The sequence below is a fragment of the Pieris brassicae genome, chromosome 5 (assembly GCF_905147105.1).
Source record: "Pieris brassicae chromosome 5, ilPieBrab1.1, whole genome shotgun sequence".
In the NCBI taxonomy this organism is placed as follows: Eukaryota; Metazoa; Arthropoda; class Insecta; order Lepidoptera; family Pieridae; genus Pieris; species Pieris brassicae.
In genome coordinates this window covers 9,106,347-9,121,013 of record NC_059669.1, presented here as the reverse complement: position 1 = coordinate 9,121,013, position 14,667 = coordinate 9,106,347, and the positions used below count along the sequence as shown (strand labels likewise).

Genomic DNA, 14,667 nt, shown 5'->3' with positions numbered 1-14,667 from the left:
TTTTCCTGTCTTAACTAAGAATATTAATTTCTATTTGGTATAATTATCTATAAATATTTCAGAAACAAAGTTTTTATTATTCTAATGCTTTATGATATACAATATTCTTTGTTTGTTTTTCTGGCGCGTATATGAATAGTTTTGTTCGCATTCCGACACTGGAACAGTTGATATGTAACTGGTCATGTGAAAAACATTGATTTTCAAGATTAATGCCACAAATGATTAGCGGCTGTATTTATTTTATATATATTTAAAGCATTTGATTTTAACGATGTTCATTTTTCTTACATCCTCTTTAGCGGTATTTGCAGCACGCATTCTGTCAATATTATGTAAAATGCCATAATCTTAAATAAAAAAAGTTTGAATTGTAAAAGTGCGGTGCTCTGAAAAATAAATTGATTTCGTAACAAAAGTCAGGATTACTTAATATAGTGGTTAGGTATTCTTATTTTTTTTTTAACTTTCCGCACAATTGTCTTAATTATGTTTTTACATTTTTTCATAAGAATCTTCTCCTGACAATTACAAACACAACAAAAACATAATTAGCGAAATCGGATGTTTTTTTATGTGGTTTTTAGTGACAGTAATGGATAATATTCATTTTACAAAAATTATTGTGTTTTGTTTTTACCTGATACAAACCAACAAATATAAAAATTACAGAATATTATGAGAAAAAAATATTTATTAATGTAATCTTATTTAAATACACTAAATTTAATAACTTCTTGTATTTTCGGCAGGACTTCACGGGTTTTTGCTTCAAATTATTGTTCATTTGGCAAATACGGTGGTCTATTATCGGTCTACGTTTGCCTTTAGCCGAAGGATGCCTTTTATCTCAGGCACCGTAAGACGGTACCATGCGCAAAAAACAAATAACTTCGACATGGTACAAATTACAATGGAAAGAAATATTTCAAACTGGCTGAATAGCTTGTAAAAACAAAAAAGGCATGAACCACTCATAATCGAGATTATTATGTTAAGCTTTCAAGTCGATTTCTTCTTCCTTATCAAAGATATATTTATACATCTACGTTTTTTTAGAAGAAGATTTGAATATATATATTCATTAAGGTTTATCTCTATAGATTAGATATCTTTATAGTGTTTAACAAGAATTTCAGAAATCAGTCTGGTTGTGGTCCGGTAATAATGTTAATCAAAGAATAAAATCCGCGAAATACTCTAAGATTCGGAGTCGCCAAAACTTAGCACTAAGTTAGGAGTATGATTACCGAATATCAAAATCGACTTAGATACATAATCTTACGACTCGAGAGAGAAAATCAGTAATTTTGAATATATCGCATGGATTCTCAAGGTAATGTTATTAGCGGTTTAAAAAATACTCATGAGTTTTTCTTCACGACCTATGTAAATTATCCCACGATATCGGGATATATCTCTATGTAACGGTGCATCAATCAAGTCCTATGTGTGTGTAATCGTCGAGGCTATTTCATTGATAATTTTGTATGCAGTATACCGACCTACTGTGCCTACCAACCCTACTATTATTCATTCGGCGACAATCAAATTCAGGACTTTCGAATTATTCCTATGCAGCTGGCAGCGAATTCAATAAAAGCGTACAGTTGGCTTGTTTTCATACATACTTTTAGCATTTTTTTATAAAACACATGTTTCTTATTAATAAAAAAGGAAAAAGGCATTGTTAAAAACATGACATTTCCGTTACAAACATACATACTTACTGTAATAAATGTCTTCCCTAATATAATTTATATTATTAGTATAGATAATAGCTTATAGTCGCGTAATCATCAACGATATTGCATAATATAATTAAAAAAAAGAACAATTTGAACAATATATATATTTTGAGGGAGTGGCAACATCAGTCTTCTCGCGAGCAGCGAACTTCGTACTAAAATGTTAGACACACCACAACCATCACTTTCGTATAGTAAGCAAAAAAACTGTAAGTATAGGTAAACTGCTTATCGTATCTAATTGATAATGTTGAATCCCCGATCATGCATGTTCGAGGTGATAAGTACTGTAATATAATATAAAATTCTAGATAAATAAAATAATGTAACGTTTAAATAAATATAATCTATTTTAAATAAATAATGGTAGTATACGATCAAATTGTAACAAATTTTTTATCAAAGTCATTAAATCTATTAACTAAAATAATGTAATTGCTTACGTTGATGCGACATACATATTATGGAAGTTATATAGGAATACACGAAAATATGCGAGAGATTTTTGACATGCTCAATTAACAATCCTACGTCATTAACAACGATATTTGCGTGTTAAAGCGTTACATTCGTTATAGTTCTGTATATTGTTACAACCGAGCGACCAAGAAGTATACGTAAACATTGTCCTTAATTTACTTTTTACATTATCGCAATGTATCGTATATATTATTTCTTTCTTTAGCGTTTTACAGGGGATGGCAACAATAATTGTTGCTGGTTCCCTGCACGGCATCCCTTTGCATTACAATTGTTAAACGAAATACAGTTAGGTAGTTCTTGGGACCCGGTAACGTCTTAGGGGCTTTTTGTACGCTAGTTATAATAGTGAGAACTATAAAAACTTTTTTCCTGTATTATTATTCAATCAAGTTTCATAAAGATTTTACTTCTATTATTGTCAATATCTTATGTTGGGTAAAAATATGCAAAAACACTAATTTACAAATACAATCTCCAAAAATAAACCTGTGAAAGTATTCATTAGGTCTATGTAATTTTATTTTTTGTTGAAATGCATACTAAATATTTTGAAGAAAAGAATCCTGTTTTTTTTAAATCTATGAATGGTTAATGGCGTCGGACTGGTTATTTACCTACGTTTGAGTTTTGAGACAAGACTTCTGCGTATTGACCGGTTTATGTGCAACCTGTTCCGTTATTCGAGCTTCGATCTTTTTATAATGAATATTTTTGGCTAATTTACAAAGGCTGTAAGACACGGTAATACACAATACATTGGAAGATACTTTTGTAAAATAAACGTTTCTTTTAAAACAATATCATGTTTCTAATGCAACTCAATTTTAACCGGCTTCAATAAAAACCAAAGGAGGAGGAGAAGACCAATCATTAGAAATAAGAAGTATGCATTTGAAGTCGATTCAGATTTTTTAAAATTAATTTCAATGATATGTATTTGAGCATCATACATTTTAACGCCTGGTAGCTTTTTACTTCTATTTTATGATTGTGCGGTCGCCCATACAGCGAAAATTGTGTCAAGATTTGTAGAAATGGTTTGTCTGACTAGTTAAGAATTTCTTAGTAAACCTTAAAATATGTATTTATTTGTAACTTCACCGAACCGTCGGCGTGCTAATGTATGTTATCATGAGCAGGTCCTTAATACGCATTTATTCCGGTATATACTAAATACAGCTCTAGTGCTTTAATTAACTAAGTATTTACGACAGAGCGAAAATAAGTTAGCGAGTATAAGATTTCATAGTTTATTACGTGGATTTGCACAATTCAAATCCACTTCCGATTACCTTTACATTACGAAAGTTTTTACTTTCTACCCAAGAGCATCATAGGTAAACCACGATGTATCTTTTCTCAATTTATAATATTATTGTGATCAAACTAAGGTACCTATTTAAAAACCAACTCACTAAAGTTTTGGGAATTCCTTATTACTTAGTCTTGTAGAAATATAAAACACGATGAGGATTCCAAAATTCGTAACAGTGATTAAATATTTAGAAGAATATAGGTAGATAACGAAAACCCCGGATAGGATAAAAAAACAGCCTAAACTAAAATATCGTTATATACTATATTATAAACTAAAACAATAAATATAATAGCTACATCAGCTCGTACTATACACCATCTTCTGTTAAGCATGGGATAAAAGCGATGGTGGAAATGCTGAGGTGAACATCATATAAATTAAAAAAGTATCTGGACAGAGATGATTATGGTATTACGTAAAGATATAATATAATTATTAAAAAACCAATGTCAACTTAATAATTATATAAAAACCAAGTTCATTTACCAATTAAGAAAACAAATTCTTAAGTTCTTAATGTGGTTTACGCTAGGAAATAGAAAATACACGGTAGGAAAGGAACCGTCAAATATATTGAATTTTATTTCTATTTCTGTAAGTGCTACATCCTTATTGAAACGAAATAAAAACTATTTCTCAATCCCCTTTGAAATATCAAATCGTAAACAAACGCTGTTTTATTGGCATCCCTTTCGCTCTGACGTTTGCCGCGCTTTTAGTTTTTCGTATACACGTTGGCTGTATTTAAAATCGGGCGCGAATTAATGTTGTTAAGGCTGGTAAGGAAACCTATCAGTAGACTAGGCCAAATTTTGACATACTTTTTAAATGAAACTATGTAAAGTATATGTGGTAAAATAAAATATGCATCAAAATGGATTCGTAGTGTCGATTAATCAATAGTATTAGCATTATTTTCTTGAAGAAAACCGTAAAAATATTTTAGAACAAATAGTATGGAGTACGATTTAATAATCAACATCATACCATATTGTTAATATATAAAGTCTATATTTGTATGATCCGATGAAGCATACGTCACGGATATACGTAATAGTATGGTGATTGATAGTACTTAAGCGTTGGTAGCATTGTACGTCCCAGCCAATCACAGCCGAGATAGAGGGCGCTGTGGTGATGACGCGAGGTCCCCCAAGCTAGCTTACTCTGGGAACATTGCTTTGAGCTCCATACATTTTCTTTCGGTTCTCTACGTCTGCAGTTTGGTTGTGCACTAGTTCAAAAATTATTTCAAAATTTTCGCCATCAGGTAAGTCTAATTATTTTTATTAATAAACCCGCTTATAATACTAAGCTTTAATGTATATTTGAAGACTTATTTTAGTCAATCAAGGTTTTTTCCACGTTGGAATTCTGACTCAAACATGGCTATGGGCTTCGCCGTACTTTCCGTACTACGCGTGGGTATGAGAAAGGACGCCCTATTTTTGATAATTTATTTCTCGAATCTTTTCCATTAAAGGTATCGAACAGTTCTTCTACAAGTTAAAGCTTATTATATTGGCGATGATGTAGCAATTATGTCATGATTAGTTATTGCGTATTTTCCACACAATACGTGAAAACAAAATGGCTCGTACGACCCAAGCATAGGCCACTGAACTCGTTATATGGGGCGATAACAATTTTTGTTCAATGATGTGCTACCAATTGATTGAAATGTGCTATTTATGTCGGGATTTCAATGCAGAAATGAAATAATTACATTTTGTTAAGTTGCATGGGTTGTAAATAGGTTTCCCGCCAAAAGTGTGTTCTAGAGAACGCCTAGTTCCGATACGGACGCTTCGAATAGAGTGCAGCATGGCCCGCATAACCTGTTGCCGCGCGTTTTCGATGTTTTTGTAATGTTAAATGATTATTTACAGGAAAAAAGTCAAAATGTCGGACAAGCCGAAGCGTCCCATGTCAGCTTACATGCTATGGCTAAACAGCGCAAGAGAACAAATCAAAGCCGATAACCCAGGCCTGAAAGTCACCGAGATCGCTAAAAAAGGCGGAGAAATTTGGAGGGCTATGAAAGACAAGAGTGTAAGTTTTTGTTTTATTATAGCCTACTTTCTTTTGGATTTTTACCACAATTCCTGATTTGTTTTATATTAATATGATATTTTTATCAGGAATGGGAAGAAAAAGCCGCCCAAGCAAAAGAACAATATACTAAAGACTTGGAATCATATAACGCGAATGGAGGTGGTGGTGAAGGTGGTGGTGGTGGCAAGAAGCAGGCGACAAAGAGAGGCAAGAAGGCAAAGAAGGCATCACCCGTGAGTATATTGCATCAATAACAACTTCATTTTAGTTATATTATGATTTTATTCAATTAGTCACCAAGGTAACCTGTATCATAACTATCCATATTTTATGTTGGTTTTGTTTATTTGTATATAGCAATTGGAAGTAGTAGAACTATATCTATAATGAAATCATTTCCAATGCTTTCGTTTTCAGAAGGCTAAGAAGAAGAAGGAAGAGTCTGAGGAGGAGGATGGTGACGATGATGATGAGGAAAGCGAATGATCTCCCAAACCAACGCATTTCTGTTCATATTGAATAATTTACTCGGACTTAATTTATTACATAATGTACCACTGACTTTCCAAAGTCTGTATACATTACAACAAATTTTTTAGCACCTTTTATTGGAAGTTTACAAAATTATTATTTTCTGTATTATTATTGGTATTCTGAAGGCATTGATTAACATTTTTTTAATAAGTAGTTTAGTAAGAATGTTTTAGTAATTAAATAGGAATAGATTCTAGGTGAGTGTAACATGTGATGCAGCCATTATGTATGGAGCCAAGCAGGTTATTATTAGTCTTATACTATGTGTATGTGTATTAATGGATATCCCTGTGCAGCTTCATGTAATATCATCTGCACCACACTGTATGCAGTCTTTTTCATGCAGAATTTGGAAAGGTTCAGCGCAGGCTAAGGTCTAGATTTCTAAGCCTCAAAAAAATAATGTTAAGTGTTAGCATGTATGAAAATGGGGAAATTGTACAGTTAGCCCTCCCTTGTTAAGTTCGCTGTGACTGGATGCTCACCTTTAATTAATGTACCTTGAATGGTTTCATCAAAACTCTATGTCTTCTTACCTAACTCTGCAGTAAAAGCTGTGCTTTGCCATAAATTTTTGTGTTGCTATGTATAAATAACCTTTGTGCTCAAAGACATAAGTTTTGGTTTAACTATATCAAAATGTAAAATTAGAGACAATTTCATTAACTATGGCTTATTGTTAAAGTAAAACCTACCTCTGTCATTGTAAATTTCAATACTAATAATGGTACCAAACTTAAGATAAGCTTACATCTCGGAATGTCACCGAGGTGAGCAATTTGATTAATGTTTAGAAAAATTGATGTGTATGTTGTATTTTTAGTTGTATAGGTAGGTTTTAATGTGATTAGTCTCTGAAATTTTACATATTTTGTGTTATTTTGTAAATGAGAATAGCATTCCTCATGTCAATATGGATTTTACATGTTCAATAAAGTAATTTCATATAAAATTCTATTTTTAAGTTGTTTTTTATTTTCTGTCCCATTTCCTGTAAACGTGTATTAGTCTTATTTAAAAACTTCCATGGTTAAGATATTACCGATGAACAAAAATATATATACTATAGAGATTTATTTATAATTAGGTTTCGTACCTATGTACTTATCTGAAATTTTTTGCAATTTAGATAGGTATTCCAATTCTACGTAAACGTGTTAACTCTAAAATTGATTAGCTGAACTAACAAATGGTTTGTACGGGCCTAATAAATGACAATGTTGGTACATCTTGTCTGGAGAACCATATTTTGTACCATGTAACGTTGATTTGTTGACAAAAATGATTGGGCCGAACGACGAATGGGTTATGGCATCATTCTAAAAAAGAATTCTTTGTATCTATATGGTGACACTAATGTAGCGTGCTTTGGCTTAAAATTCACATTACCAGGCCATAAAATTATTTTTAAAAAAATGTAGCGTTCTTAGTAGGGATGGCAAGCGGAGGTCGATTGATCTAAACTATACATAGATAAACTGATTAATAAAAAATTTATTGGGAACTAACTTTTTCATTAAACAATTTTAAAATAAAATTATTTTTACTGATTTGAATTTGATTTGGTAATAATAATTATTGTCATTACCGAATGCTTTGAATGAAAAAGAAATTGATTTTACTAATAAGAATTAATTTATTAAAGTATTTATTTTTAAAATTATACTTGCTTTATAAATGCACACTTAGAAAACTTATTTTTATTAAACACATATTTTATACCACGATTATTTGTAAATTGATTCATCAGCTTACGGTTCGTATCGATTTAAAAATCGATATTTTTCGCTAAGCATCGGCATCCCTAGCTTAAATATACTTGCGTGGTGAGTCGTACCGACAATTGACGAAATATGTCAGTGCTGCCTTTATACTTCATTTACAACGAATTATAGTAAATAGAAATTTATAAACAAACTAATAATTTGGATGTGTGGCTTTTCCCGAACATTTTTAAATTACTTGACTAATAAGTACCATATTATCGAGCCAATAGGGGAATAATAATTGTCCTGGTCTCGTTAGTTTTGGATAAAATGTATAATAGGTTATAATTTTATATTAACACTGTAAATTATTGATAATATTAAACAATGACAATGTCTGGAGATGGTCCTGCGGGGGGCTCTCAAGTGGCACTTGTAACTGGTGGCTACGATCACACCATCAAGCTCTGGCAGGCTCATAGCGGTGTTTGTTTACGCACTATGCAACATCCAGACTCAGTAAGAAAAATATATTAAAATCTATCTAAATCCGTGTGTATTTAAGGATTAATTCTTTTGCTACGATTTTATTAAACAAGGAATCCTTAAACATTCTAAAAAATTTACAAAAAGTTATTATTAACTGACTGTACAAAACATTTACTGCATTGTTGAAGTCACTTACAGAAATGCCCTCTAACTCCATGAGTCGGGCTTGAAACATTTAAATTTAATTTATTGAAATATATGTTTAATAAATTTCAGCAAGTAAATGATTTAGAAATTAATCCTAGCGGTCAAATGGTGGCAGCATGTGGGTACCAGCATATTCGGATGTACGATTTAGCCAGTGCCAACCCTGATCCAATCATAAACTTTGATGGTGTCACTAAAAATGTCTCACGTGTTGGCTTTCAGGTATATTATGTTATTTAAATGAATGAAATAGATAGAGACACACAATTATTTATATATTTTACCAATTAAACTTTAAAGCCACTAGATTATCTTTATTTGGTATATTCAAATAAACTATTGAATGTTTTCTCCTTATTATGATGGACCTAATTAGTATCATACTGTTCTATGAAGAAGTAATAAATTCATAACATCTAACAATAATGTCCGTTAATATTTTAGGAAAATGGTCAGTGGATGTATACTGGTGGAGAAGACTGCACAGCTAGGATTTGGGATTTAAGGTGTATTATATGTTAATGTTATATATGATGTTACAGTTGCAAGTGCTTACAAACATTATGTAAAAAACCTTTGACAATTTTATAGAGAATTTATTGCTGGTTATTCTTGGTCGTTTTACACTGCTCATTTGGGAACTGGTAGTAAATGTAAATTTCTTACCATAACTTAGTACTTAAAAATAATATGAAATATACTGTATATTTGGCATTCAAAATTAAGATACATTTACTTAACTATGTGAGATATCTGTGGTTATGGTTGTGTGTTTGTAAATGATCATATGTAAACAGTCTTATAATTTTTATGTAGCTCCATAATCAAGTTCTGATAGCAAATATTTTGTCATTGTCATTTAGTTGACAATTTAACCTCCTCGGTATAATTTTATTGTAAAGGAAGAGGAAAGGACATGTTACTTTAGTACTAGTAGTATAGGAATACAGGTTACTTCTAGGCAATAATGTTAATCTGTTTGCAGAGCTGGAAGACAATTTCAATGTCAGCGGATATTTCAAGTGCCAGCCCCAGTAAATGCAGTTGTGTTGCACCCAGACCAATCACAGATTATGGTGGGAGGGCAGAGCGGAATTATTCACATCTGGGACTTGAAGACTGATCACAATGAACAACTTGTAATTATATATATTTCTTTAGTTGATTTTCCTGCCTTTATAACTAATAAGAGTTTACAAAATAGATGTATAAAAAAAAGTTCTTTATGATGGTTTTGTTGCACACCTGTTCTCTTGTACAGCTTGCCTTTATGGCACAAAGGCCTCCTCCAGCTATTTCCAGTACTTCTTATCCCTCGCAAGTCTTTGCCACAGAGGACCAGCCTTTTATAAAGTCTGCTTGTCGTGTTGTAGATGGCTCTGTGGCCTCTGAGCTAATGCCCTGTCCATCTCCACTTAAGCCTTTTTTTCTCTGGTCATCTTTCCAATTGATGATTCTTCGGAGATATGCGGCTATTTTCCTATCATTCCGTGTGTAGCCCAGTATGCTCCTTTCCATACTTCTCTTGCAAGTTACAAAGTTTTGACTTGCGACTTGCTTAGTCAATTTCCATACACTTATTAATTAGTTCATACTTATATGTTAACTTGTTTAATAAATAATCTGTATGATGTATAATTCCCGAGATGGCTGTTATATATGTGGTATAATATTGTATGATCACACAACCAAAAACACCAAATGATTTAAGCATTTGTTTTATGTATGGCTAACTTTTAGTTCAGTGCATATCTTAAATGTTCAGTGCTGCCATATAAATATAAAACTATGTTAGTTGCTGTTTACCATTGACTTGGCTTCAATTTCCGTATGCCATTTCAGGAAATATTAAATGCAAATGCCTACCAAAATAGCTTGACGCGATTTATTTTATTATTTGGCATTAGCGTTTAATACTTTGTTTAGTATAAGGGCCGTTCAAGTATTATGTAAGCAGATTTACTGCAATTTAACCCCCCCTCTTGTCAGCAAAAGTAAGCAAAGTTGTCAAAAATAAAACTGGGAATCCTCGAAAATACATTTCGTTTTTAAATAATTACTGTTGCCGTAATCACCAAATAATGCTTGCGTAATACTTGAACGGCCCCTAATTTATCCCCATAATTGTCATAAAAATAAAAAATTTGTGCTTAGTTTTTATTACTTTTTTCTTTTTGTTTGAACTTGTTATTACTAAATTATTAGTACGGATATAATATAAGTACATAATATTGTCTTTTGTTAACATAGCTTTTACACATTAAGAAACTCTTTTTTTCTTTCGCAAAGTGTGAATACACACTAGATAGGCCGAATCATTACATACGCTTTGACCAACCAAAAGTACTTGCGAAAAAAAAAGATTCTTCCCAAGATTAGTACGCGAAGCCATTGAAATAAAAAAAAACACCCCATATTCAATAGAGAAGACGGTCTAAAATTATCAAACACCTGGGATCCAATAATATCCAAATTAAAACTCCAAGACAAACAATCCGCGAAAATAGAGGACACCGTGAGTCATTTCTGCAAAAACCCGTCATCTTTTAGTCGATATCAACTCTGGGGAAATAAATACAAATAACACAACTTTCTCTGGAGCTGTGATACTTTTGACATTCAACACCTTTTGTCTTTAGTCACCGTGACCAAGCACGCTGTAAAGCACGCGAAACGTCAGATTTTTTAATTTATGTAAATAATTAAAAGTTTATAATAATAATGCATAGCTTCAATCCGTTTAAAAAGTGTTTTCTTAATAAGTACATAATGCCTAAATTATACAATAAAATAACTTTACAGTGATATGGTATAAATATAAACTACCTCCGTTTGAAATTTCTTGGAACATTGTAGTAATATTTTTTTTCAAATGTCTGCGCGAATTTTTTAGATACCAGAAGCGGAAGCCTCTATCCAAGATATAGCAATAGACCCAGAAGGAAAATTAATGGCGTGTGTGAACAATAAAGGAAATTGTTATGTCTGGTCTTTGGGTGGGTCACCGCCTCGGCCTGTTCCAAAGAAACATATACAAGCTCATAGCAAGTACGCGTTGAGGTGTAACTTCAGTTTGGATTCTACGTAAGTATTATTTAACTACGCACAATTCGCAATTTTTCGCGTTATTTATTTTATAAAGGTAAGTTTGGTTTGTTGGTAATTTTTTCTTTATTATTTAAACTACAGGTACCGGCAAACTTCTTGAGCACTAAACAAGGGAGTGGGGGAAAGTTTGCTCATCGTACACAGCGCGGGACACAAACGTCAACTGATTTACCAATCACGTGATCGACACGTCACTCCCCCGCCGCTCCCACTTCCAGTGATACCTAAAAATTGCTTTGCGCAAGCAAGGACATTTGTTCAAGAAGTTTGCCGGTATCTATACCCTTAGTGGTCAAATAATATCTTTATAATAATATAAAAGTATTAAATGCTGCAAAAGGATAATTTTTATCGTAACGTAGAAATATACAAAGCACTTTAAAATTATATAAAAACGCATTTTTTTGAGACTCGAAATTTATAAAGCGCAAAATCTAGTATGGTTGATGTCGTTTGCGCATTTAACAATCGCTCGCGAAGTAAACGATCGTTAGGAAACCTTCGTGTGACACAGAAGGGTGACTTGTCTTTCAAGAAATATAAAGTGTCTGAAAACATATTCAAAAATCTGACGCTGGGCCTCCCTAGGTGTTTCCTAGAAGGTTGTAGGCTTTTTTATATTTTATACTAGCTGACCCGGCAAACGTCGTTTTGCCACGAATATTATTTCCAGGAAACATTTTGTTAGTTTAATAAAAATAGGGGTTGATCGTAGAGGGGTGACAACTAAGGGTTGTATGCATTTTTGTATCCTGTATCATAAAAAAATAAAAAATATTTTTTTGGGGTTGACACCCTGTATCACTTAGGGGTTGGAAAGATAGATAGTAGCCGATTCTCAGACTTACTGAAAAATTCATAAGCATTGGTCGAGCCGTTTCGGAGGAGTATGGGAACGAAAATTGTGACACGAGAATTTTATATATATATAGATATTACGTTTAGATAATAATAATTACTATTTTTTGGTTTTGCTCGATAATTAAAGTCTGTTATTAATTTAATTTATAAGGTACAAAACTCTTTTTATATTTAATTAATTAAAATTTCTTCGTATTTTAGTATGTTAGTAACGACATCTGGCGATTGTTCCGCGAAAGTGTGGAATACAAAAGACTGGACCCTAAAACGCGAATTAAGACACGACACACAGCGCTGGGTGTGGGATGCCGCCTTCACCATCGACTCTAGATATCTCTTCACTGGTGAGTAATTATCCGCCTTTACCCAATATTAAAGAATTGGCAATTGACATATACAGTATATTATATAGAACGTCAATCAAGCTTAAATCTACTTTCTAAAATTGTCAGACTAAAAATCTAATTGATTGCATATAGATTATGCAATTGAAGACTAATATAGTCAATGCCGAGTTACGTCCTACCTGTCTCACAAACTACTGTATAAAAATATATTTTGTATTGTGAGCGATACACTGGATGGATCTAAACTGGCGAAAATAAATACATAACAAATAAGGCAAACGGTTATAACTAATACACACAAGTGCAACATTATTGTGTCATTATGATGTCATCACACAATCAAAAAGTTTTTTTTTATTATACACTTCCAGACAGATTCATAGACGGGACTTGACATGACAAAATAGAGCCAAAAATGAAAACAAATTCATTTCTTTCGCTTTCGTATCGTAATTAACAATAGAACTGCCGACAGCTGAACTGTATCGAGTACGTATAGTTTGACAAGACTATTGAAAAGTTTTCTGAGAGTGAAATCTTTTTATTACCTATACAAACTTTAAAAGCGTTCATTAAAAAAAATAATGCTTACAAAAATCAAACGAATTATAGAATTCTTAGTCTCAAGGACTATACATTTTTTTCTCTATTTGAAGTTTGACATATTTGACAATTCTCAAGTGGAGAGTGACGTTTGATTACCCGTAAATTTGAAATAATTTTTTTTAATGTTTTTATCAGGTTCATCGGACAGCTACGCACGTTTGTGGGATTTGGAGAAAGGGACTTTAGAGCGAGAATATTGCGGACATCAGAAACCTATCACAGCGCTAGCTTTCCGAGACCAAGCTGTATAGATCTGATATTTTTAGTTATTTTAAAACTGTCCATAAAAACAACATTAAGACATTACTTGATTTTTTGTGAAATACACAAGACTATGCAATAAAAACGCCACATGAGAATTTGAAGTAATAAACAAGCTACAACAAATATTGGTTGGCCATGTAGATGTGCATAGACTTCAAAAAGAACCGGAAGAAAATACGCGTCATTTGATTTATTTACAAAAAATATATTTTAATTTTAGCATATTAAATATCAGACTACCAATATTTTAATCTAAGTATAATGACGTAAATGTGTTTTCTACTACTACTAGAAAAAATATAGATTCTAACTGCGACTTCAAATCACACGACGTGATGGTTCGCTTTCCGCGCAGATTTCTATGTTAATAATAGATTTTTTTATATTTATATAAATATATCCAATCCGTTGACGCAAGTGTTTCAAATTGTGGGAATGTTAAATGCTAGAATAAACAAACAACTTTGTGGACCGTTGTACATAAATAAGTACCATCCTTTATCAGCTTTTGACTGATGACAGTTAACCATTTGTAAAAAAAAAAATGTAGATGAGCCATAGACATTGGACTATGTATAAAAGCTTGTAAAAATCAACTATTGTTATTTTGTAAACGTATAATTACTACTAACTATATATTTGCGTATGAATTTGTTCATACATTTGAGTATTTGCTTTATTTCTAAAATTAATTTCTGAGTAGAGTAAGTATATTAAGTTTATTTAAAACTGGGTAGTAATTTAAGATTTCAAGTGTTCAACGTGCATTTAAATTTTGTAAATAAATGTCTTTTTAATGCACGTATTTAATTTACTTTGACAACAACGAACTGACAATTTATTTATTTATTTATACTTCGTTACCATAGTATAAATAATTATACAAATAAAAAAACAAAGACTAAGTAGGTTACATTACAGGCGGCCTTATCGCTAACAAG

At 32.0% G+C, this 14,667-nt stretch overlaps 2 protein-coding genes across 4 annotated transcripts; both read left to right on the top strand.

Annotated features, from left to right (window-relative positions):
• The first annotated feature begins 4,676 nt into the window (after positions 1-4,676).
• LOC123709765 (high mobility group protein D) lies at positions 4,677-7,095 on the top strand. The gene is made up of 4 exons (XM_045661302.1): positions 4,677-4,819; positions 5,439-5,601; positions 5,691-5,837; positions 6,022-7,095. The coding sequence occupies exons 2-4, from the start codon at positions 5,452-5,454 to the stop codon at positions 6,088-6,090; spliced, it is 366 nt and encodes a 121-aa protein (XP_045517258.1). The 5' UTR covers positions 4,677-4,819; positions 5,439-5,451; the 3' UTR covers positions 6,091-7,095.
• An 886-nt stretch (positions 7,096-7,981) lies between these two features.
• LOC123709764 (target of rapamycin complex subunit lst8) lies at positions 7,982-14,480 on the top strand. Of its 3 annotated transcripts, none has more exons than XM_045661299.1 (7): positions 7,982-8,185; positions 8,610-8,762; positions 8,985-9,046; positions 9,526-9,679; positions 11,434-11,624; positions 12,711-12,853; positions 13,598-14,479. In XM_045661299.1, exons 2-7 carry the CDS (start codon positions 8,646-8,648, stop codon positions 13,711-13,713), a joined length of 783 nt encoding a protein of 260 aa, XP_045517255.1. In that variant the 5' UTR covers positions 7,982-8,185; positions 8,610-8,645; the 3' UTR covers positions 13,714-14,479. The 3 variants fall into 3 exon arrangements, with proteins under 3 accessions (XP_045517255.1, XP_045517254.1, XP_045517257.1); XM_045661298.1 differs by having other exon boundaries at positions 7,982-8,363; XM_045661301.1 differs by lacking the exon at positions 7,982-8,185 and adding an exon at positions 8,246-8,363 and having other exon boundaries at positions 8,639-8,762; positions 13,598-14,480.
• The last annotated feature ends 187 nt before the right edge of the window (positions 14,481-14,667 follow it).